The sequence below is a fragment of the Myxine glutinosa genome, chromosome 14, assembly GCF_964187855.1.
Source record: "Myxine glutinosa chromosome 14, kmMyxGlut1.1, whole genome shotgun sequence".
In the NCBI taxonomy this organism is placed as follows: domain Eukaryota; kingdom Metazoa; phylum Chordata; class Myxini; order Myxiniformes; family Myxinidae; genus Myxine; species Myxine glutinosa.
Window position 1 is genome coordinate 27726611 of NC_136274.1, and position 26839 is coordinate 27753449.

At 46.8% G+C, this 26839-nt stretch overlaps 1 protein-coding gene across 2 annotated transcripts in view; it reads left to right on the forward strand.

The window, feature by feature from the left end:
* The window catches only part of LOC137439529 (collagen alpha-3(VI) chain), a 56276-nt gene that overhangs the window by 27131 nt on the left and 2306 nt on the right, over nucleotides 1–26839 (forward strand). Inside the window, exons 9-15 of one of the 2 annotated variants that reach the window (XM_068135362.2) lie at nucleotides 1846–2065; nucleotides 2911–3077; nucleotides 4673–4852; nucleotides 4968–5169; nucleotides 7169–7183; nucleotides 10846–10872; nucleotides 11596–11610. In XM_068135362.2, coding sequence (XP_067991463.2) covers nucleotides 1846–2065; nucleotides 2911–3077; nucleotides 4673–4852; nucleotides 4968–5169; nucleotides 7169–7183; nucleotides 10846–10872; nucleotides 11596–11610 — 826 coding nt within the window. Of the gene's footprint in view, nucleotides 1–1845; nucleotides 2066–2910; nucleotides 3078–4672; nucleotides 4853–4967; nucleotides 5170–7168; nucleotides 7184–10845; nucleotides 10896–11595; nucleotides 11611–26839 lie in introns of both variants that reach the window. The other variant, XM_078768111.1, reaches the window with a different exon arrangement.

Genomic DNA, 26839 nt, shown 5'->3' on the forward strand with positions numbered 1-26839 from the left:
TGATTCTTCACCATTGGGAGATCAGGCTAAAAACGATACATAGCAGGATATCTCAAAAAGTTGTGGACGGATTAGGACGAAACTTGGTGGACAGGTTGGGTGTCTGACAAGGACGAATTGATTCGATTTTGGTGAAGATCCGGATTCGCATCCGGCTACTAGAAGTGTATAAGTGATTCTTCACCATTGGGAAATTGGGCCAAAAACGATACATAGCAGGATATCTCAAAAGGTTGTGGATGGATTTGGACGAAACTTGGTGGACAGATTGGGCGTGTGACATGGACGAATTGATTCGATTTTGGTGAAGATCCTGATTCGGATCCGGCTACTACGAGTTTTCAGTGATTCTTCACCATTGGGAGATCAGGCTAGAAACGATACATAGCAGGATATCTCAAAATGTTGTGGACGGATTTGGACGAAACGTGGTGGACAGGTTGGGTGTCTGATAAGGACGAATTGATTAGATTTTGGTGAAGATCCGGATTCGGATCCGGCTACTACGAGTTTTTAAGTGATTCTTCACCATTGGGAGATCAGGCCAAAAACGATACGTAGCAGGATATCTCAAAAAGTTGTGGACGGATTTGGACGAAACTTGGTGGACAGGTTGGGTGTCTGACAAGGACGAATTGATTCGATTTTGGTGAAGATCCGGATTCGGATCCGGCTACTAGAAGTTTATAAGTGATTCTTCACCATTGGGAGATTGGGCCAAAAACGATACATAGCAGGATATCTCAAAAAGTTGTGGACGGATTTGGACGAAACTTGGTGGACAGGTTGGGTGTCTGACAAGGACGAATGGATTCGATTTTGGTGAAGGTTCGAATCTGGATCCGGTTACTAGAAGTTTTAAAGTGATTCTTCACCATTGGGAGATTGGGCCAAAAACGATACATAGCAGGATATCTCAAAAAGTTGTGGACGGATTTGGACGAAACTTGGTGGACCGGTTGGGTGTCTGACAAGGACGATTTGATTCGATTTTGGTGAAGGTTCGTATCTGGATCTGCGATTTAAAAAAAATGATTCTTCACCATTGAGTGATCAGGCTAAAACTGAAATACAGCATAGTATCTGAACAATGTATGGACGGATTCGGACGAAACTTGGTGGACAGGTTGTGTGTGTGAGAAGGACGAATTGATTCGATTTTGGTGAAGATCCAAATCCAATTATTTTAAATGATTCTTCACCATTAAAATATGGGGCCAAAAATGATATATAGCACGATATTTCAAAAAATTGTGGATGAATGTTGATCAAACTAGGTGGATGAGTTGGTTCGACGACAAGAACAAGCAGATTCGATTTTGGTTCAGGTCCGAATCCAGATCGGGCCAATCAGTGGAATACAAAACATAAACTAGTCAGCCTGGCGGAGGGTATTCGCTCTACCAGTGCCGTTCTAGTTGTCCTATTTGTTGACGCCATTCTGCTTGTGGAAGTCAATCTCTTTTCCCATTGGCTCATTTGGAAGCCATAAAATTTTCCATTGGTCGAAAAAGGTTGATATTCCATTTTTCAATTTGATAAAGCAATCTCATAGACGCTTGTAGTAAAAATGGCTGAAGAGTGAAAGCACAATATCTGAGATATTGTGCGCACAAAGGGATGAACAAAATAAATTGGGAGAAGGCACAAAATAAATAACAGAAATACAAACAAAATATTCCAGAAAGCAATACAAGTTATCGCCCTGTCTCTTTCAATTTTTCGAGGCTTTTGTTCTTTGTTCTGACAACAGGCAAATGCAGACTTTATGATCTCATGTTATGCCTTAGATTTCCACTCCATAAGGTCATACCAAAGGTGTTCGCGTCGTCTCGTCCTCCCCAGTTCATAGTCACCATTTTGGGAGGTCCTCCAGCTGATGATTTCAGCATTGGTTTGGCGGAAGTGGAGTCCGCGGGAACAAGCGTGATCGCACTGGGTGCTGGCTTGGACGGTCACATCCTAGAGCAGATCGCCAGCAGCCACAGCCTGTCTGTCAGCTGGACCAGTCTCTCGTTTTTGGTTTCCTACTCGAGCTCGTTCATTACTCTCGTGTACGAGCCTGGTGAGTTCATCCCTTTGTGCAGTTCTTTAAATGTTAGGGGAAATGGTTTTAGTAGTGCGTACTACAAAGATAATAAGCTACCTCTGTGCTGTCCTGTCACTCTTATCGACCAAGAACATGTTTCAGGAGAGTATGGGCAGCAATGGTCACTCATTTGGTGTTTGACGTCATGCCTGCACATACTCAAATCCACCTGAACTTTATGAATAATAACTGGGAATCTCATTATAGACCATAAACAACAACAACAACAACATGCATTTTAAAGGCCATTTTCCCTGCTAGAGCGGGGGTTAGCCTTGCGGTCCCCATGACAATCTTCTCCATCTTGCCCTATTTTCTGCATCTCCCCTTGTTAACCCCCTTGCCCGCATTTCTTCTTCCACCATCTTTAGCCAAGTCTTTCTCGGTCTTCCCCGTCCTCTACTTCCTTCTACATTCATTTCCATCACTCTTCTCAACCAGTCACTTTCATCCTTCCTCAACACATGACCAAACCATCTCGACCTGTTCCTCTTCACAGCATCAATCACAGGCTCTATTCCCATCATCTTTCGCAATTCATCATTTGTCTTCCTCTCTCTCAACGATACTCCACACATCCACAGAACCATTCGCATTTCCACCCTTTCCAACCTTCGTTGCTGCTCTACGTTCATTACCCATGTCTCGCTCCCATAAATCATAACACTTCTCACACATGCAGCACCATAAACCATAAACATAACATAGACCATAAACAAGAAGCAAAACAAGGTTATAATACAGATGAACATGCCCTCACAATACCTCATCATTCTCAAATCACCAAAAAAGGACCATTTTGTTACTTTGTTTGCATGCAGTCATTGAGGAAACCATCCCAAGCACCACAGACATGGACGTCGTCTTCCTGGTGGATGGTTCTAATGGTGTCTCAGACACAGATTTTGTGGAGATTCGCCGCTTCCTGTCCAACTCTGTGAGCAACATCGATGTACGGCCAGACAGACACCGCCTGGCTGTTGTACAGGTGTGTATTGATTGTAACATATACTCTTCATGCTTGGCAGACAAAAAACAAAAGTCATACATGTAAAATTATGCATTTTAGCGAATGTATGCATAAGCAGGATGATGTCTCAAAATCTATAGCGCCATATAAATGCTGCAGATATAACGTGCACCACATCACAATGTAATATATGGAGGTATACGTATGTGTATGTGTATGTGTATATATATGTCATACAGTGGTGAAATCGCATAATAACTGGTATATAACCGAAAGGTTTTCAGAGTCATAAGTGTATGCAGGACTCACTGCGTTGCCCTGATGAGCCCCAACAGGGCGAAACCAGGTCGGTAACTGTGAGTTTGACATACACTTATGACAGTATCTGAACTAAGATCAAAATTATGCTCTGTCGGAGGGTTCTCCTGAGCTTGACAGGCAGAGCGTACGTACATAGTGGTGACGTCATTACGTGCTCTGGAGCTTTGCAGGCAATGCGGACATGCATGGCGATGACGTCATGCTGTCCGCTCATTAGGTTGGAGAACCAGATTACAGATACCATTATTAGTAACTCCCAACCGCAACCAGGTCGACTCCATATGATGAGTGGATACCAGAGATAACGTTACCGTGTGGCAGGCAGTGCTTATCGCTCCCAGCAAGGTGCAGCAGCAGCTGTATGGGACACCTTGCTGGCGGTTCTCCACTGATGATATGAAGGTCGCATAGTGACTGATATATATATATATATATATATATATATATATATATATATATATATATATATTCAGGTCAGTCTCTCTTGACTAACTGGTAACATGTAACCCAGTGCTACCTGTCGCATGGTCGGGTAGTTGGCGAGTAAACCGACTACCCTCACTGGCTTGCCAGTGGGGAACGTGACTGACACCCTGCAGGACCAAAAACAATACCTGTTTAAGGGCAGATGAGCTCACTTTAGGAGACAATGGCCATCCAGTAAGGAGATGGTGTCTCCTAAAAAACACCCATGCGGTTGTACCGGGTTTTAGGTTTTAGGTTGTCGAGAGCAACCGCTCAGGGTAGTACTACCGTTCGGACTTAGGAGCGTTAAAGTGGTGCCCGGAACCATCTTACACACTCCGTGTCAGGATTACTGGTCTTACTTACTGTCTCGATCAAACTGCAGCTACTGGCCAAGCTTTAATCTCTCCTTGTTGCAAACAATCATCATACACTTTTCATCATATACACTTTTCTTATTCATTTTCACTCCTCACTTTTACATTCTCTCTCTTTTATTTCTCTTTCCTCACATTTATCAATACAGTTATTATATTTAAGGCCTGGCCTCGATGAGGACTATATAGTCCGTGACTGTAGCCTTCAACATAAAAATTATATATATATAGTTGTATTGTTATTGGTTGCTTGGAAAGACCAAGAGGCGGAGTTTATGAACCAAAGTGAAAAACAAACAGTTACTGTGTTGCCATATTTCTTTCGCCGTGCCCACATTGCACGTCGTTAAAAGCAGAGCCCATTTGAGTTATCATCATGTTCGGTTAACATCTTTCCTTTTTGTTCCTTGAATGAAGGAAACTGATGATAAATCTTCTTGACCATCACAGATTGGAGGACAGCCCCATGCCGACCTCCTTCTGGACTCGACCGGCGGGCGGAAGGCCGCTTTGGCGGCCGTAAGTAAAATGAGCCGTACTCAGGGTGCACGCAACGTGGGCCAAGCGCTATCATACGTACTGACCAACGTGCTGGATCCTCAGCATGGAGCCAGGCCATACTCCGGCAAGGTATGATGGGAGGCCATTGCTTGGACCCCATCATGGACCATTCATGAAACGGTCATTCTGTGCTGTAATTTCTCACTGCTCTACCTACTCTTCTCACTGCTTGTGCTACCTGCAGATGGTCGTTATGGTCACGGGTGGCGCATCTGCAGACGATGCCACCGGCCCAGCGGAAGAGCTGAGAAACCTGGGCATCTCCGTGATGATTGTTGGTGTTTCCTATTCAGACACAACGGCCCTGGAAGCCATCGCTTCAACTCCAGACTTCGTCAGCACATATAACTCGTTTGGAATGCTGGAGAGCTTTTCCCTCACCACCGGTATGTGAAAGAGGAGATTGAACAACTAGGCTTAGGCCTCCATTTGAGAAAACTTGATTTGTGTGTTCTATTCATTTATTTTCACCATTGCTATCAACTTCTGGTATCTCTTTTGTCTTTCGACTACCTTGTGATGATAAATCATATGAATGAATTTTGATTTGTAGAAATATATATACACACACACACACACACACACACACACACACACACACACACACACACACACACACACACACACACACACACACACACACACACACACACACACACACACACACACACACACACACACATATATATATACATATATATATATATATATATAACGGTATATATTTAATGTACATCAAATCATAGTTTGTTTCTTCAACGGAAACAGCTCCTTTCCATAAATGGTGAAATCTAATTGTATATAAACAAAGTGTATCGGTACCAGTATTTTTAATTATCTCTACACAAATTTCATTCGGTAAGTTTAAACTTATAATCGAGTGGAAACAAGTTTATTATTATAGTGTCATGTTGGGCATAAAGTAAAACAAACATGGACCGAAGCACAACAATCAGTTAAAGTCTTGGCTGGATTAGGTTGAGGCTAGGCCAAGAAGGCCGCAGACTGTTGACTTGGTAGAGACGTAGGATTGTTTCAGCCTCGTGATTTAAAGACTTTTTATACACATAGTCGAGGCTCGTGGAAGAGCGAGCATAGGGAACGCATCAGGACATAACAGACAAAAATATGACGCAAAATACCCATATATGCGGTGGACAAGATGGACACAGAGGACGCATGGGGTGGACAAGATGGATACAAAAGGAACTGGACCTCCAGGGAAAGAAAACTGGAAAATTGGAAGGAGGAGGGATTTTGCTAAGGTTAACCAGGGTAGAAAAGATCGTAGTTTTGAATTGGGGATGACCTGAGATGGTGGAGAACGCCTGTCCTGAAGATCTGGAGGCAAGGAATGAGATTGAAAAGAATGTGGAAGTTGATTCCACAGGCGGGAAAAAGAGGAACAAATGAGTGGAAGTGAGCAGTAATCCTGGATTTAGGTAGTTTCACCAGAACGGGGTTCATAGTGGACCGTGTGAGTCCTGCATTAACCTTGGGGGGGACAAGGCACAAAGAGCAGAGGGTGCAAGACCAGAAAGGAGGTGGTAGAAGACAGAGACCACTGACCTTTCTCACATGGCATAGTGATAGGCCCGTAGACTCAGCTTCATCGTGGGAGATTCCAGTAATGTTCAAGGCCTTGGTTTCCACTGCATCAAGCTGAGTAAGATGTGAGGCAGGGGAGGCAGCCCAGAGAGGGAGAGCAGTACTCCATCAAGCTCTGGATGAAGGTCGTGTCGGTGGATAGGAGTTCAGGTATGCCAAGGAAGGACTATGTAGTATGAGGAGAGTTGGGATGAGTGCTTAAAGGTTTGTCCATGTTGTCAGAGAGAGAGAGAGATAGAGATGGAGATAGAGATATGGAGAGAGATATGGAGAGAGATATGGAGAGAGAGATGGAGAGAGAGATGGAGAGAGAGATGGAGAGAGAGATGGGGAGAGAGAGATGGAGAGAGAGAGATGGAGAGAGAGAGAGAGAGATAGAGAGAGAGAGAGGGGGAGATGTGGAGAGATGGAGATGTATATGTAGTCATCACTGTTAGGATGGTACAACACACAGAACAGACTTCTTCAACACACATACTTCTTCAGGACTTGGTTTTGAAGTTCCGAGACTGTAGTTTTGGGTTTGTAGCCACCTAGTTAAATTACTCATCATGATCACAACCTCTTTCTCCAATGGGATCGACTCAGGTCCTGGTTTATCAATCAACATATTTGCCTTTATTACATTTTGAATCACTCACCTGAATTGTGTTTGATTGCTTGATGTTCACGTATGTTGTTTGAGAAGTAGTTTGTTTTTGATTCATCATTGTGTGTTCAATCCTCTTACTCACATCTTTTTCCCCTCCTTTCCCTTTATCCATCGTGTTGATGAAGAGGACAGTATGCCAGGTGAGCAAAGACTTCCTCAGATAGACAATGTAAATCGGTTTAATTGAAACGCAGCCATGTGGGTTCCGGAATGCTTTTGTCACACCTCAAGCCAAGAACCTTCTCATGTATGCAAGTAAAGTTCATAAAGAGGAATGTCAAAATTTAAACTTTAATGGATCAAACTGCAGCTAATGCATTGCACAAGATTGGAGGATGGAGGGGGCAAGGCAAACTCGATTAGTTCAGTCCAGAATAATTATCCATCAAATTAGCATTCTTTACCCTCAGGGAGGTTTTCTGTCCAAGTCACCAGACGTGTAACTCACAAACCTTGTATATTTCGACCTGGAATCGTAAAGTTGTTCACCTGCTCATTATGAAGGTATAAATAGCAAGACAGCAAATAAAAGAGCTTCCTGGATAACAATGAGCTGGATTAATAAAAATATTTTATCCTCAAAAAGGAACAAAAGGTTACTATTGAGTGTTAAAGTCAAAGGAAGTTGACAAAGTGTCATTAATTCACTTAGTATTTTTTTTAGCCGTGTCGCAGACGCTGGTCATAGAGTGCCCTCTGCTGTTGTTGTTGTTGTTGTTCCTCTTCTAGTTCTTCTTCTTCTTATTGTTGTTCTTGCAGAGAAGACAAAACCTCAAAGCTCCACCCATTCTGGGAACCACAGCTCCACCCATTGTGCGAGAGGCTTCATATAAACAAATATCCACCATTTTATTAACTCGCATAGCTTTGAGGCCTGTTTTGTAGGCCCGTGGTGTCTTCCTCTCTCACACAGTTTTATTTCAAATCAAATTCGATATATCATTTCATTTTCACAGTCGCTAACATAGTTTTAGACTCGGTTGAAAAAAAACGGGAAGAAAATCCGATGAAAGTTGCCCTTTATAGAACGAAATGAATTCCCAAAGGCCTGTAACTTCAAGTCCATTGAGATTTATTTTTTTTAAATCGCGGCATGGTCAGTCATACACCGCCCGAAATACCAGACGGGAAAATGCCGAGATATATATATTTTGTTTAAATCGCGGCATGGTCAGTCATACACCGCCCGAAATACCAGACGGGAAAATGCCGAGATATATTAAAAATTCGTCCATTTGATGACAATCGTCACGATGAAATATTTAATTTATACGTCGTCACAATAATGTGGAGAGGAGCATAGCTTCGTTCACGTGTCGCCACACACGAGAAATTGCCGAGATATATTTTTTTACAATCACGGCATGGTCAGTCATACACCGCCTGAAATAACAGACGGGAAAATGCCGAGATATATTAAAAATTCGTCCATTTGATGACAATCGTCACGATGAAATATTTAATTTATACGTCGTCACAATAATGTGGAGAGAGGAGCATAGCTTCGTTCACGTGTCGCCACACACGAGAAATTGCCGAGATATATTTTTTTACAATCACGGCATGGTCAGTCATACACCGCCTGAAATAACAGACGGGAAAATGCCGAGATATATTAAAAATTCGTCCATTTGATGACAATCGTCACGATGAAATATTTAATTTATACGTCGTCACAATAATGTGGAGAGAGGAGCATAGCTTCGTTCACGTGTCGCTACACACGGGAAATTGCCGAGATATATTTTTTAAATTGCGGCATGGTCAGTCATACACCGCCTGAAATAACAGACGGGAAAATGCCGAGATATATTAAAAATTCGTCGCCACACACGGGAAATTGCCGAGATATATTTTCACTTTGCACAAAAATAACATCAAGTAATCGAATCAATAGGAATGTCCTGTGCCTATAACATCGACGTTATAGGCACAGCTGCATCTAGGCATTGTGTAACATCGACGCGGCTTTTGTTTTAATTAAAACTTTTTGTACTTGTTGATAAAAATACAAAACCTGGATAGACAGAAAATGAAGAGTTGATAGTGGGTTTGCCGACACTTAGCCTGAATAACAGCAGAGCAAGTCACGCTCGATAAAAATGAATGAAATCCATAGATACCTTCTTCTTCTTCTTTTTGCTCTGCAAGTCCGAGGCTCATGAAAGAGCGAGGTGATAGAGGGTATGGATTGAGAGTGGGGCAGTGGGGCAACCAAGGGAGTTTCCAAACAGGAAAAGAGGAGAGAGAGGAGGAAAGAAAATGCAGCAACCTGCAGTGCAGGTAAGAGGGTTCCTTTAGGAAGAATCAAGGGTGTAGTATTGTTGTGGAGTGACAAGACATGGTATTACACCACCTGCTGGAAAAGGAAAGAGTGGGACAACATAGCCAATAGGTTCAGGTTCCACAGAAGAGAGAGGCGAAGGTCAAAAGGAGATGAAGGGAACCAATTTTCTGGGAGAACTGAGAGAGCTGCATGAACTGAGAGACCTGCATGAACTGAGAGAGCTGCATGAACTGAGAGAGCTGCATGAACTGAGAGAGCTGCATGAACTGAGAGACCTGCATGAACTGAGAGACCTGCATGAACTGAGAGACCTGCATGAACTGAGAGAGCTGCATGAACTGAGAGACCTGCATGAACTGAGAGAGCTGCATGAACTGAGAGACCTGCATGAACTGAGAGACCTGCATGAACTGAGAGACCTGCATGAACTGAGAGAGCTGCATGAACTGAGAGAGCTGCATGAACTGAGAGACCTGCATGAACTGAGAGACCTGCATGAACTGAGAGAGCTGCATGAACTGAGAGAGCTGCATGAACTGAGAGACCTGCATGAACTGAGAGAGCTGCATGAACTGAGAGACTTGCATGAACTGAGAGAGCTGCATGAACTGAGAGACCTGCATGAACTGAGAGACCTGCATGAACTGAGAGAGCTGCATGAACTGAGAGAGCTGCATGAACTGAGAGAGCTGCATGAACTGAGAGAGCTGCATGAACTGAGAGACCTGCATGATCCCAACGATCGCAACACCGTCAGGAGCATGAACTGCAGTGGCCGAAGAGGTTTCAACAATGTTAATATGAGGTTTGTCAAGAACATCAGGACATTCTTCAATCGGCTTCGCTGAAGCTGTACCTTTTCAGTTTTTCCCTTGCAAGTAGATCTGAAAGACTATCTTGATGAAGAATGAAGAACTTCTCGTCTTGCTGGTGAAGGCCATTTTGCTGCGACAAAGGGTCGATGCTCGAAATGTCACCTTCTCCTTGCTTCCCACGTCTGATAGCATACCGCAGTCAATATCCTGTTTATTTCATCCATTTATCTTGATGGAGCTCAGGTAGCCGCAATGTTGGTGGGTAGCCAAGTTGTATGGCATCCGACCTCAGATCACACCTCCCTAAGTCGCAAAGTGAATGATGTTTACCATTGTCCATCTTCCTTGTATATATACCGATGTTAAACAGCACACGACCAGTCGTAATTCTCAAAATTTGTGGTTGGACATAGAAATGGACGGGGTTCTGTATTGTCAGATTTTTTTAAAGGAAACCGGAACCTGATATGAAATGCAACTCAGAATGAGCATCATGCGATAAAGTCGTGGAATCGGTTTGGTGAATGAGTTCACCATTGGTAATGTACTGGTTTTATGGAGGAAGTTAACCATGATATGAACTTCTGTACATATTCAAACACACGTCGCATATCTAACACTTTCCATTTACTCTGTTTCTGTGCTGACGGAATCCATTTTATTTTTTACAACTAATAATGATATTTTCCATCATTTCCAGAATCCGTCCCTCAAGATACAAAAATTGGTGAGTGTGACACATCATTACGAGTATGATTTGTGCTGAAAAGAAAACTTGTGATACACCATGTACAACCAAGACCATATTCCTAAAGCCCCTGTCACACCTTGACGATTTAGCCAGCGTATGCCGACGTATCAAAATTGAGTGCTGGTGTGAGTCATACGCTGGCATACGTCGACAAATTTTGTGCATGCACGAAATTTGTCGACGAGCTCGGCGTACTACGACGTATGCCAGCGTGCTTCAGCGTGCTCTTAACGTATACAAAACTTACCCATAACGTATTCGACGTGTGCCAGCGTATTCGCCAAATTTTTCATACGTCGGCATACGCTGGCTAAAACGTCAAGGTGTGACAGCGGCTTAACATACAATGCGCACACACGCACGCACACACACACACACACAACGTCTGTTCCTCAATATTACTGTATCGCTTGTCTACCCACAAAAGTTCATACTGATTTAAGTTGGCAAGGTGTTTCCTTTAGTTTGTCCCACAGTTCCAAGCAGAGGCCAGATCCTCCCGTTTCTGTATATTTCAGAGTGCAAACTTGGAGGCCAAGATAATTCTCCAGTTCCTACCCGATTATACTTTCATGATGCATAATTGATTATTATTCCTGTATTTTTGTTCTTAAAGGCTTAAAGTTATAATCATGTCTTCTCTTCCCCTTACTCCTCACCCCCTTTCTTTCTTTCTCTCCCTACATGTGAATTGCATAGGCCAAAGTACTATGGGTAAGTCATACATTTACACAATCCACATATTTAAGTGTCATTGTTAAACCAATAGACTAGGAGTGAGGTATGCACCTGCCAGGTATGTCGACAAAATCAACCCAAGCCAATCATTCACATCACCACACACATTACCCATGAGTAAGTATTACTACCAAACCACAGGAAGCCAACACAAAAAGACGATTCCCTCTCCACTCAAATTGCAAGTTACACCTGAAGATGAAGAAGAAGATTTTTGAATTATATTGTAAAAGTACTGATTCACATGGGCAGACAAGGGAGGTGCTTGTCTCCACAAATATGTTGAGAGATAATTCAGAATGAGGTGCTCATGCTTGGCCTCAAGTTGTGGCTGACTCGAGGGCAACTAATGCTCTTGGATGGTTATCAGAATAAGCAGGAAGTGATAGATGATTGCTGATCAGCCGCTGGCAACGGTGTGATACTGAAGAAATGCCATCTACTGCAGATGCATCTACTGCATCTACTGCTCTAATCAAGGCACCACTGCAGATTCCACGAGAGTTAATAGAACTCAATACCCCACACAGTGTTCAAATATAATGCTGTACAGTATTTCAATTTTAATGAAATAATGACTTTAAAGAACGTTGAAAAAAAAAATCCGGAAGTTTACCGCTACAGAATCAGTGTGATATACATCACCCTTGTACACTGTAATAAGACGACGTTGAGTCGCAGTTTATGAGATGGAGGCTTCATTGATAGATTACATATGACGTCACACATACGGCGCTTCACTCGCACCACCATCTTTATGGGAAAAGGAACCGATCGATAGCACAATACGCTCATCTTTATGGCTGCAGAAGATCATTAACGATGGTGAATACATGCAGTGTTGTTGGCTGTCACAATATATCTAATTCGAGAAATAAATCGTATTATTCAATTCCACCCGTGATCAGCCATCAAGAAGAAGCGACTGAGAAACTGTCAGCTAAACAGAGAGGGCTATTTATGGCCGTCTCAATTGAAGAGTGCTATTTTTGTTCCTTTAAAGAAGACCAAATTTTTGGTATTTATATATATATATTGTTACGGATCTCGGACGTCGGCTCTCCCCTTATCAAGGGGGGGGGGTTGGGGGGGGTCAATCCCCTTGTCTTTTTATCTGGCCGACCCGAGTCCTGGAAGTTATAACGTCCTTCCCGGCGTGGCGTTAGGTAGGGTTTGTTAGGCCTAGGGGTTCACTACGACCTAATTACTAACGCCGGCCGGAAACGAGGGAACAACTCCCGCTCGAACCACGGACACGATGGAAAATGCCGAGCGGATAGCAATCCGCGATCCGAGCTACCAACAAATGACTAAACCCGATTCTGAGCGGTTTCTAATCGTACCACGCTTACCCAATGAGAGAAAAGACGAACGCGATCGGATGGAGAGGAAACCCAGAAAATAGGAAGAACAAAGATTGGTTTATTCATTATTTACAAGAAGGAGAAGAGGAAACGAAAGGAATAAAGAAGATAGGAAGAGGAAGAAGCAGCACACAGGGCAGTCTTAAAACAGTCTTATCCTTAATACCCAGGACAACGTACACACTCACACGGGGATTGTAGATGGTTGATGGAACAGGTAGAGGGTCCGGCGATGGGGTCCAGGCTCCGGTCCAGCGGGCGAAACCCGGCAGGCAGCTCCGCGTATAGTTGAACGCGACCGGACAGTTATATAACGGGGGGAAGCTGGTACGCTGCGTATGTAATATGTGCACCCTTGTGCCAAACGCCCTCTCTCTCCCCAATGTCCTCTTTAACAAGCGCGCCCTTCTTCTTCTCAGTCCTTCTCCAAGCCACCCTTCCAACACGTCCTCTTTAACAAACGCCGGCGCATCAGTCTCTTTGTAAATGTGCTCGCTGGCAAGTCCCCCGCGTAGTCCTCTGTAATGCGCACCAATCCTTCTCCACGTAAGTCCTGTAAAAGGGCTTTGCGTTTGTGCTTATATAACTCACCCAACCGATCACTCCGCGAGCCCAAAACCACGCCTGTCGGCGATCCTACCTCAGCCCTGGTTGGCTGGGCATCGCTTACCGGCTCCGCCTTTAACGGCTGGATGACGTGGCCACACCTTCTTCTTGGTGTTCCGCCCCCTTTTTCCGGGCCTCAACGCGTGGCTTATGGCGGCGTTTGAGCGAGCTCCAGCTCAAGGCAGCGAACGCTGCTAACAAAAGTGCGTAACAAATTGGGAGGGCCATGGGCAGACTGGAGGGCGCGTAATGGCGTCGCTTGGAGAGGGAGGCTTTCAAAATGAACGGAATGGGCCTACTTCTTATTTGATTGACACAACGCAGATTCAACTATTGGAAACACGGCCTTATCTAATACACATACTAATGAAATAACTGAAGTCCTATGATGGCCTACGTGTTGCTTGTGGCCTAACTATGGGGTGCAACCTTTAACCTTTTAATAATGTCATATTTACACGTGTGGGTCCTCAAAACCGCAACTATATATATATATATATATATATATATATATATATATATATATATATATATATATATATATATATATACGTATATATATATATATATATATATATATATATATATATATATATATATATATATATATACTGTATATATATATATATATACTGTATATATATATATATATATACTGTATATATATATATATATATACTGTATATATTGCTACGGACATGACTTAAGATGTTGCTTGACCGAGCAGAATGGCCGCCGTGTTCGCACAGTTTACCCGATTCTTCCCCAACTCACCCGATTCCACTCGAACGTTGGCCGAATCGCGCTACGCTAAATCAATGAAGGAAAGGACACAACGGCTGGGATTAATGAAACGACACAAGGGGGTACAGTTCTCAAGACCTCCGGAGGAGGATATAATTGGTGATGCAGAAAAGGGGTAGATTACAAGGTAAGAGGTAAAGCACAGAAAAGATGGGCACTTAGACACAGTCTTATCTTATCCCCGACAGACCACAGACAAACGGGACAAGACTGACTTACACAGGGATTGATGGCAAGGAAGGACAGGCAGTCGATAGCACAAGGTGCACCTTGGCTCAGGGGCAGAATCAAACACGGTCCGGTCCAGAGATGCGGGGAGGTATTGCAGCGCTCGGAGGTGGCGTCTTCTCTCTCCAAGCTGAGGGCGCATCTGACGTCACCTCCCTCTTCCTGCACATGCTCAGCGGGGAGTGACACGCCCTCGGCTCGTTGGCTCCGCCCCAGATGGAATCGGTCCGCCGCTTCTATTGGGTGCGGGGGGTTACCGGGCTCCGCCCTTGACGAGGAGCTGACAGCGAGCCCCTGCGTGGTAACCCCGTCGGAGCACATGTTCAATGGCGGCTAACCAAGCCGGAGTGAGGACGCACACTCCCCGCGCCGCCGCCGCTGTTGTTGTTGTTGTTGTTGTTGTACCATGAGGAAGAGCTGCGGGGAGGTATTGGGAGGTCCTAAACTTTCTAACGGTGCCATACAATCACATTCTGGTGCAACGAAGAGTCAGAATTAATGGAAACGAGTCCTTAACTGACATAGACTAAGAATAACTAGCAAGATGTCCTATAGTTGTCTACGTGAGATGCGGTGGGCCTGGATGCGACATTTAATGGGGGAAAGAGGGGAAGGTCGGGTCTACAGAGTGTTGTTTACAGACAATGGGACTAGGGAATGGGGGATTGGGGATAGTTGGGAAGTATTGGGGAAATAGGGGAATATTTACAAGCGGATATGGATGGAGGCCAAATCCCATATCCGCAACATTGCACCCTTCTCTACCTCGGGGCGTCCCGACCCGATAAATTTCTACCTACTTTAGTGTGGCACTCAGATGTAGTTCCCTTTACTATTAACTCAACCCTGAGTGCGACAGTTTTACAGATGTTCACAAATGAGTAAATATGTCCCCCTGCGACGTTGCACCCTTCTCCTCACAGAAACACACCCACAGGATAACCGAATCGCGGAAAGAATCCTCAAACTAAACATACAGCCGGTAGGGAGCATTATTTACACAAGACTGATATTTACACTACGATCCAGGACCTGTTCTTTGAGGAACACATGCAGATGTTATGCATAGAGAGAGCACGCATGCCAGCATCGATACACCAACCCACGAGTGCCCTGTGGCCCTACGGCCTTTAATAATGTGCAGAGCACCCCATCCAAGCACCAAAAGCACCACCCCATACATACAGTCAGCACCATCCGGTGCACCAATAAAGTGTTCATAGTCACCGGTGGTGTCGCAGCCGGCCGATGTTCTGCCGCTGGTCTTGCCTTGGAGCCCACTTGGCCTTCTGGCTTCTTTAGGAATAAAGAAAGGCGCCAACCGCGTCCATTTCTAAATTGTGGCCATCAGGGGGGCCAACTATAAGTGGTTCACCTGTATGGCATAGGTGCCACGTTGACCCATAGGTCCATCCACGGGTGGTGCTTGCCCGCAGAAGAACTGCGGTCCATGGTGGGCGGCCACAAAAATTGCGGTCCATATGGTGTATCGATCCAGGCAGCAAGCAGCGACAGTACAGGCCCACAACTGCAGAGCCAGCACCTCTCTCTCCTCTCTCTCTGCCCCAAAGCCAGATCCTCGGAGGTGGGAGACAAAAAGAAGACAAGTGAGTAAGGTGGTAAGGGCGCAAAAGTGCATGCAATATAAGGTAATGCACACTGGGGGCACATGGGAACCAGGTGAGACAGGTACGTTCCTACCGTACGCCCCCCCCCCCCCACCAGGTAACCTACATTGCCCCTCCCTTACCCCTTACTGTATCCACAAAACACAACACTACCCATAAACATCTACTTTACACATCAACAAACGTCCCTACTGTCTTCCCCGTTCCTCCCATAAACCAAATTCGTCTTCTCTCCCTCCTAACCAATCAAATTTGCCATCTCCAACTCAACATCAAAATTTGCCATCACCAATTCATCATCAGTCCCTCCTAAGGAGGGAGAGATGGAATCACCCCAATGTCTCATCCACGTCATGATGCGTCTCACAAATCCACACAGCAATTCTTATTTCCTGCAACACAGAACAAAGGAACACAGGTGTGGAGTCATCATCATTACCTCAGGCAAGTGGCTGCGTATGGTGCGACAGGTTCATCAATCCTAACTATTTCCTAAATGACTTTAACAACTTTACATTACCCGGGGTCTTTCTCCTGCCAAACCATTGGCCCACTTACACTATGGGTTCTAAAAACCAATTCCCATTGACCAAACTGTGGTGCTTCTCAATTTGGGGTCTCACCCCCCCCCCCCCCCCCCCCGATTCATCTCCCGGTGCCCTCGCACAATTTCTGGGCTGTGACGTGTAGCTCTCCCAGCAGGTCTACCCACCTGCACACCTCCACCACTGTAGTTGCCACCCGAGCTTACCTGCTCCTCACCCTAACCTAACTAACTGGGGAAGGCCCTTTCGCACTCTCACCCCCTCAGTGCCCTCTCTGGCACGGGCTGCCCGATCCACACCCGGGATCCTCAGGCACCCACTGACACTAACGGCTCCCAGAGCCCACCTGCGGCCTCACCTGGCCGACATCCTCACAGTGGTGGAGTGCCCAAACCAACTACACACACTAACAGGCTACACGCCCAGCCATTTCCACAACACTAATGCACCCATCCACAATACCATTCTGCAACCGCACCACAAATGCCAATATCCAACCACAATTTACCTATACCCTCTACCTAACACTTAATAATAATAATAATAATTCATTTATTTTGTATAGCGCTTTTCCAGAAGCCCAAAGGCGCTTTGACAGAGTGGAAAACATAATGCATAACAATACATGAAAACAACAATTGCAAAAAGACAAGAATCAAGAAAACAAACAGCAGCGATATACGGCATATATATAAGACAAGAATCAAAAAGACAAGACAAGAATCAATAGGGAAATATTTAAAGCAAAAGGAGGGAGAAGGAGAAGAGATAGTCAGGGGTTAAATGCTGTGGGTTGAATGTTGAATGCAGCGTTGAACAGGTGGGTCTTTAGTGATGTTTTGAATGTGGTGAGTGAGGAGGAGTCTCTGATGGTGTGAGGTAGTGAGTTCCAGAGGGTGGGAGCAGCGATGGAGAAGGCCCTGTCCCCCCAGGATCTGAATTTGGTCCGGATGGAGGGGGTCAGGAGGTTGGTACCAGCAGAGCGGAGGTTGCGGGTGGGAGTGTGTCTGGAGAGGAGGTCAGCCAGGTAGGATGGGGCCAGGTTATGGAGGGCTTTGTATGTCAAGAGGAGGATTTTGTACTGGATTCTCTGGGGGATGGGGAGCCAGTGAAGCTTGTAAAGGACGGGGGTGATGTGGTCACGGGTCCGGGAATGAGTGAGTAGACGGGCAGCGGAGTTCTGAATGTATTGGAGTGACTTACACTACCCGCCCCGGGTACTCGTGAAAGGGGTCCACTCTTCCCCCATCCACACCTTCGCACCATGCACACCACTCCGTACCACTTACTCCAACTCTCTCCACACCACTCATTCTCTGCTCCATATATTCCACACACCTGTACTTGCACACCTGTGCTCTCACACCTGGTGCCACCTGCACCCTTCTCTCCCCAAAGCGCATTCGCGCTGATCCACAACACTCACTACTCATACACTGCTCCACACTGCTCCACACACCTGTCCAGTTCTCACACAGCATCATCTCATCTAACTACTCCCATTTGAAACTTGCGCTTCCCAGTCGCCCCTTTAAACTATTGCGCTCCCTCGTCATTATAATCCACACTAATCTACCTGCGTCCCCACTACAGGTATCCTTGTCACTAACTAATCTTAACGTTACCTAATGTCATCTTCTAGGGCCCTATCAATATAACCTAACCCACCCGGGCTAGTTTTCACTGCCATACACCCCATAATATATAGCGCATTTGCCCCACGTTTGTGAGGGATGACAGAGTTGCCATCCCACCACATCGGGCATCTCCCACTACCAATTTTGCACATCAAATTTCAACAAATCAAAAATTTGCCAATCACTACTCATCATCTGCCAATCATTACTGCCAATCCTTTGCCAATCATCAAATTTTGTTTTTTTTCTAATTTTGGGTCCAAAACACTAACCTCATCACACAGTCTACTCACTAATGCCTCTCGGTGCGCCAATTAACTCCTAAAGCTCGGCTTCGTACAGCCAAGCCATGAATGCGGGTTGTTTGGTGCCAGCGGCTGGATACGTCCCGCATTCGGTGCAGGGAAGGAGGTTTACCCGGGCCGAGATCCCACGCACCATCTCGGCACGGAGCCATCCCATGGCCCGATCTCGACCTGCCGGAATGCCTCAACAAAAAGTGGTCGCCATGACGACCCTTCCTATCGGGCTGCCCGCTCCGCCTAGTGGAGCCCGGACGCGGCCGTTCCAAGCGAGGCCCAGCGTGGATCGCGTACGGCGGTCCTTTCGAATCCGCCGTGGCTCGGATCCCCGCTGGTTCTCGCGGCACGCGAAGCCCGGCACGCACCGAGGGCCCGATTCGGCTATAAGTCGTTCTAACCTCTAACCCGGTTACCGTCGATGCTTCACCTGCATGCTTACATGCATACGCTACCCCTTTCTTGCTCATTCCTCCAGCTGTTCCCATGCTCCTCGTACCTTTCCTTACACACCCAGGTACACTCATTCCACTCACAGCCTTGGTCACACACCTGACCACCGAACACTTTGGCACACATTCGTCGGTCGCACACCTCACCAACACACCTCTTCGCGCCCCTTCCTCGGTCACCTCCTCTGTGACAATCACAGGTGTGCTTTCACTCGCACACCCAACCACGTGCCTCACGACCAACTCGAGTGTGCATTCCCACACACGCTCTACCATTCCAGGTGTGCTTCCTTTCTCACCTGTCACAACCAACTCACGCTCCGTGTCACTCTTACTACTCTCACCTCCACTCCCGGTCGCGCACTCACCCTTACTCTCGACAGCGCACTCTTTCCTCATGCACCTGTCCGTTACACACCTTTCTCGCGCACACTCTCCCGTCACACCCTCTGTACCACTCACCACAGGCGTGCATTCTTCCTTGCCTTTGACAACGCACTCTTTCCCCATGCACCTGTCCGTCACACCTCTTTCTCGCACACCCTCTCCCGTAACATCCTCTGTAACACTCACCACTGGCGTGCATTCTCCCTTTACACCCTCCGTAACACTCCTCCCTACGCGCTTCCATGTGCTCCCTCGCACACGCGCTACGACCGACTCACTCTCGACAGCACCCTCACTCCTTGGCACGCACTTTTTCCTCACACACCCCAGAGTCGGACTTTCTCGCACACCTCCTTTTTCGCACACCAGACCTGTCGCACACTTCACCAACGGCCTCTCACGAACACCCGGGTCCATCTCGACCCCCAAGCTCATTAAATCACCTGGCGCATCATACGCACGACCATATTGGTCACCACTTACACCGGGTCCTCTTCCTCTTCGCTTCTCCTCCATCACCTGCGAATCCCTCATCCGGTTAATGAGCACATCATCACGATTCGAACACAGACTTTGGACCAATTCTTTTACTTCCTCTTTTATCTCTTTCTTATCCCCTCTCCGTCGCTTCTTCATTTCGCTCACCCCTTCTTCCACTTCTTCTAATTTCTGCTTCACCTCTTTTATTTCCCGGTACGTCTCCTCAAGTTCGTCCTCTAAGGCTACCTTGACCGTTTCCATGTGCGTCCTCACCTGCCGGTCCTTCGTCTCCATTACCTCTGTCACCTCGTCCAACCTCGTTGTCAGTCCCTCACGTACCATCTGACATTGCCTCTGTGTCGCTATCAAGTCATTGTTTAGGTCATTTTGTGTCGCTTTTAACCCTCCTATTACCGCTGTGTTCCTTTGAACCTGCTCCGTTAGTTCTTTTTGTCCCTCCGTCAGTTGTTCTACTCCCAGCGTCAACTCCTCTATACCACCTTGCAATTTTACAGTCCCCTTTCTCACCTCCTTCTCCATGCGCTCCTTACAGTGCCTCACCTCCTCGCGCACTCCTCCGACCTCCTCACTCACACCTCTTCTGATCTCTTCTCCCATCACTTGCATCTCCTGCCCAGATGCCACCCTCATCTGCTCCATTTCCTCCCTGTGAGCATCCAATTTAGTTTCTACCCCCATTCTGACCCCCTCTATCTGCTGCCCCATTTGTTTAACTTCCCTTTCCGCTTGGTCCCTCATGTCCCTCAATTTGCCTTCCATACTGTTTTCTAACCCCTCTAACCCCTTTTTCATCCCTTCCATTTGATTCTCCTGAACGGCCATTCTGTTTTCTACCCCCATTAACCCCTCCTGTATTTCCCCTAATCTATTGTCTAATCCCTCTATTCTACTCCCTAACCCTCCGATCTGGGCCCCCATCCTTTGTTCTAACCCCTCACCGGTACCCCTCGCTTCGTCCCTCATTACCCCCAATTGCTCACTCTGAGCCCTCATTTGCTCACTCTGAGCATCCATCCGATTCCCCATTACCCCCATCATTCTGCTTTCCATTTCTTCGCTATTCTTGTCCATAAGGGCCTTCATTTGTATAAAAAAAAGGTTCAAATCCACCAACGGCGCTGCTACGGTCGCGGGCGCGGTCGCCGTAGTCATGTGCGAGGCGCCATTTTGCGAACCTGCCGCCCTCGCTGCTTCGCTCTCCTCATGTTCCTCAATTTGGTCCTGGATCGACCCTGCCTCACTCTCCTCTACCGGAACCCAGCCGTCTTGATCTGCCATAGCGCGACTTTCAAACTTCGGGTTTTTATTTTAAAACAACACAAATTTCACCGTTAATAATTTCGAGCGCGTGAAGCGCGCTTCGGGTCCGATCTCACTTCCCGACACCAATTGTTATGGACACGACTTAAGATGTTGCTTGACCGAGCGGAATGGCCGCCGTGTTCGCACAGTTTACCCGATTCTTCCCCAACTCACCCGATTCCACTCGAACGTTGGCCGAATCGCGCTACGCTAAATCAATGAAGGAAAGGACACAACGGCTGGGATTAATGAAACGACACAAGGGGGTACAGTTCTCAAGACCTCCGGAGGAGGATATAATTGGTGATGCAGAAAAGGGGTAGATTACAAGGTAAGAGGTAAAGCACAGAAAAGATGGGCACTTAGACACAGTCTTATCTTATCCCCGACAGACCACAGACAAACGGGACAAGACTGACTTACACAGGGATTGATGGCAAGGAAGGACAGGCAGTCGATAGCACAAGGTGCACCTTGGCTCAGGGGCAGAATCAAACACGGTCCGGTCCAGAGATGCGGGGAGGTATTGCAGCGCTCGGAGGTGGCGTCTTCTCTCTCCAAGCTGAGGGCGCATCTGACGTCACCTCCCTCTTCCTGCGCATGCTCAGCGGGGAGTGACACGCCCTCGGCTCGTTGGCTCCGCCCCAGATGGAATCGGTCCGCCGCTTCTATTGGGTGCGGGGGGTTACCAGGCTCCGCCCTTGACGAGGAGCTGACAGCGAGCCCCTGCGTGGTAACCCCGTCGGAGCACATGTTCAATGGCGGCTAACCAAGCCGGAGTGAGGACGCACACTCCCCGCGCCGCCGCCGCTGTTGTTGTTGTTGTTGTTGTACCATGAGGAAGAGCTGCGGGGAGGTATTGGGAGGTCCTAAACTTTCTAACGGTGCCATACAATCACATTCTGGTGCAACAAAGAGTCAGAATTAATGGAAACGAGTCCTTAACTGACATAGACTAAGAATAACTAGCAAGATGTCCTATAGTTGTCTACGTGAGATGCGGTGGGCCTGGATGCGACATTTAATGGGGGAAAGAGGGGAAGGTCGGGTCTACAGAGTGTTGTTTACAGACAATGGGACTAGGGAATGGGGGATTGGGGATAGTTGGGAAGTATTGGGGAAATAGGGGAATATTTACAAGCGGATATGGATGGAGGCCAAATCCCATATCCGCAACAATATATATATATATACTGTATATATATATATATATATATATATATATATATATATATATATATATATATATATATATATATATATATATATATATATATATATAATAATAATAATAATGCATTTATTTTATATAGCGCTTTTCAGGAAGCCCAAAGACGCTTTGACAGAGTGCAAAACATAACGCATAGCAAAACATAAAGACAATTGCAAAAAAAGAAGAATCAATAGGGAAATATTCAAAGCACAAAGGAGGGAGAAGGAGAGGAGATAGTCAGGGGTTAGATGCTGTGGGTTAAATGTTGAATGCAGTGTTGAACAGGTGGGTCTTGAGTGATGTTTTGAATGTGGTGAGTGAGGAGGAGTCTCTGATGGTGTGAGGTAGCGAGTTCCAGAGGGTGGGAGCAGCGATGGAGAAGGCCCTGTCCCCCCAGGATCTAAATTTGGTCCGGATGGGGGGGGTCAGGAGGTTGGTACCAGCAGAGCGGAGGTTGCGGGTGGGAGTGTGTCTGGAGAGGAGGTCAGCCAGGTAGGATGGGGCCAGGTTATGGAGGGCTTTGTAGGTCAAGAGGAGGATTTTGTACTGGATTCTCTGGGAGATGGGGAGCCAGTGAAGCTTGTAAAGGACGGGGGTGATGTGGTCACGGGTCCGGGAATGGGTGAGTAGACGGGCAGCGGAGTTCTGAATGTATTGGAGTTTATTGGTGATTGTTGAGGGTGAACCATAAAGGAGGCTATTGCAGTAGTCCAGACGGGAAGTGATGAAGGCGTGGATGAGGGTTTCTGCAGCCACAGAGGAGAGGGATGGACGGAGACGGGCGATGTTTTTCAGGTGGAAGAAGGCTGTCTTTGTGATCTGTTTAGTGTATTTGTCGAAGGAGAGGGTTTGGTCAAAGATGATGCCAAGATTCCGGATGTGAGGGGAGGTGGACACTGGGAAACCGTCGATGTTGAGGGCAAAGTTATGGGTGGACTTGGTGAGCGTTTTTGGGCCAATGATGATTATTTCAGATTTATCACAGTTAAGTTTGAGGAAGTTGATTTGAAGCCAGGATTTTATTTCAGTGATGCAGTTTGTCAGGATAGAGTGGGTGGCGGTGGAGATGGACTTGGTGGAGATGAAAAGCTGGATGTCATCGGCGAAGCAGTGGAATTGGAGACCATGACGGCGGATTAAGTGACCGAGGGGGGACAGGTAAAGGATAAAGAGGAGGGGGCCAAGAACTGAACCTTGGGGGACACCTTGGGGGAGGGGAGCAGTGGGGGATTTGCAGTTATTGATGGAGATGAACTGACGTCTGTCAGAGAGGTATGATTTAATCCAAGAGAGGGCAGTGCCGGTAATGTTAAAGGTGGTTTCAAGTCGGGTGAGGAGGATGGTGTGATCGATGGTGTCAAAGGCAGCGCTGAGGTCGAGGAGGATGAGAATGTTGAGGTTGCCAGCATCAGAGGAGAGGAGAAGGTCGTTGGTGATTTTGAGGAGAGCAGTTTCAGTACTGTGGTTGGACCGGAATCCGGATTGGAATGTTTCATACAGGTTATTGGCAGAGAGGTGATGCTTGAGTTGAGTGGCTACAGCGCGTTCCAAAACCTTTGACAGAAAGGGTAGGTTGGAGATGGGTCTGAAGTTATTTAGGGTGTCAGGGTTTAGTCCAGGTTTTTTCAGAATGGGGGTAACAGCAGCAATTTTGAGGGATGGTGGGACGATGCCTGTAGACAGGGAGGAGTTTATTGTTGCAATGATAAGTGGAGAAAGAGCAGGAAGGGAGGCCTTGACAAAGCTGGAGGGGATGGGGTCAAGAGTGCAGGTGGCAGTTTTCATTCCGATGAGGAGTTCAGAGAGGTCAGTAGGGGAGACTGGGGAGAATTGAGACAGGGGATGGCAGGATAAGGGGGGGGCAGGTGGTTTGAGGGGGAGCGGGTGCGGCGGTGGTCAAGCTGTTGTAGATGTTTTCAATTTTGCGTTGGAAGAATGAAAGGAAGGAGATGCAGTTGTCTATTGTGAATGACTGGGTGGTGGTGTTCAGGGGGCTGAGGAGTTTGTTTATTGTAGAGAAGAGTGCTTTTGGGTTTCCGGAGCCAGAGTGGATAATTTGAGAGTAGTAGGCGGAGCGGGCGCGGGAGAGGGCATCTTTATAGTGTTGTATGTGGTCCTTGTAGGCCTGGGAGTGAACTGTGAGACCTGTTTTATTGCGGAGTCTTTCAAGTTGGCGAGCACGAGTTTTCATTAGGCGGAGCTCAGGGGTAAACCAGGGAGCAGAATGGGTGAAAGAAACTGTTTTGGTTTTTATAGGCGCAATTTGGTCAAGGCAGGAAGAGAGAGTGTGGTTGTAGTAGTCAGTGAGGTCAGAAGGGGTGTGGAGGTCAACGAAGGGAGAAGTGGACATTTTTTCAGAGAGGGTCGATGAGAATGAGGCAGGTGAAAAAGCGTTTAGCTTACGGAAGTTGATAGTGCGATAATGCCTTGGTGCTGGGGTGGGGATGTTGATGGTCAGAGTGATGGCTAGGTGGTCAGAGAGAGTGAGGTCGGAGCCAGAGATTCTGAAATCTTCAAAGAAGAAGAAAGGAAAGCAGAAGAGAGAAGAGAAGAGAAGCAAGCAGAGGAAAGGAGAGTGGAACGAGAACTCCAGGAAAGGTTAAAAGAAGAAGAAAGGAAAGCAGAAAAGGAAAGAGCAGAAGAAGAAAGGAAAGCAGAAAAGGAAAGAGCAGAAGAAGAAAGGAAAGCAGAAAAGGAAAGAGCAGAAGAAGAAAGGAAAGCAGAGGAGAGGAGAGAAGAGAAACAAGCAGAGGAAAGGAGAGTGGAACGAGAACTCCAGGAAAGGTTAGCAGAAGAAGAAAGGAAAGCAGAAAAGGAAAGAGCAGAAGAAGAAAGGAAAGCAGAAAAGGAAAGAGCAGAAGAAGAAAGGAAAGCAGAAAAGGAAAGAGCAGAAGAAGAAAGGAAAGCAGAGGAGAGGAGAGAAGAGAAACAAGCAGAGGAAAGGAGAGTGGAAAGAGAACTCCAGGAAAGAAGAGAAAAGGAACAAGCAGAGGAAAGGAGAGCTGCAAGGGACCTCGAAGCAGAGGAGAGAAAAGCGGAAAGGGAATTAAAGGAACGTGACATGCAGCTTCAGCAAGAAACCACCATACGTGGTCCTCCCGGTAACTACCTGGTCTTGGTGACCCCCGGACCGTGGGAGGGACCCCGCCAGAAAGATATATGGTTTATACGCTTTCGTAACGCAATCAATATGAATTCCGGTCAAGAAGAAACCCCACACCAAGGATCCGGAATAATCAATAATATATTCACTGAGCAATCAACAACCATCAACAATGCACAATCAATATTACAACCATGTGAACTCATCTACACAAACTCTAAGATGGCCATCTTAATCTTATACATTCCTCACGTGAGCCCCACTCCTGACTCCCTCCGTGGTCAATGTCTCTCCTCTCCGCACACGGGCGGTTGAACGAGCCCCGGGCGGACGTGCTCTAAACGTGCCGTCTCGGACTGGGGCCGCGGCTGCAGCGCACCTCCTTGCCAAGCCACGGGGCAAACCCAGCGCGGCGTCCAACGTGCGCGAGGCCCCAAGTGCGACTCTTACGCGTCCTTGTCGATGGGCAAAAACCCAGCGCGGCTTCCGACGCGAGCGAGGCCCAACGTGCGGACCCGTACGCGTCTTTGTAGACGGGGCAAAACCCAGCGCGGCTTCCGACGCGAGCGAGGCCCAACGTGCGGACCCGTACGCGTCTTTGTAGACGGGGCAAACTGTCCCGGACGCTTGGTTTCGTGCACGAACTCACAGTGACTGGACGTGTCCAAAGGTATTTACCGCCCAGGTAACTCCTCTCGCCAGACGTTTCGCAACGGCGCGTTTTCCGCGCAGCGTAAGGTCGATTCCCCCTTCTCGTCGTCGCGGGGCGAGGAAGAAGAAGCCTTCCTTTCCCTCGTGTCTTTTCTCCTCCCTTTCCCGTCACTTCCGCTTCCGGCCACTTCCGTTTCCTGCCACTCTTTCAGAAGGGCTCCTGACCCTCCAACCACAACAACTACACAACAACTTAATATACTACACACGGAAGCAAACACCTGCATGGTAATTCACATACATTCACATAAATATGTAACACTCCCCCCCTTCAAGAAAGAAAGTTTGAACCCAGCGAAAACTTTCTTTGCCGGCCAATTTGGAGACTGTATATATATATATATATATGTATATATATATATATATATATATATATTGTTACGGATCTCGGTTTCGGAACTCCCCTTAACGAGGGGGGTTTAATC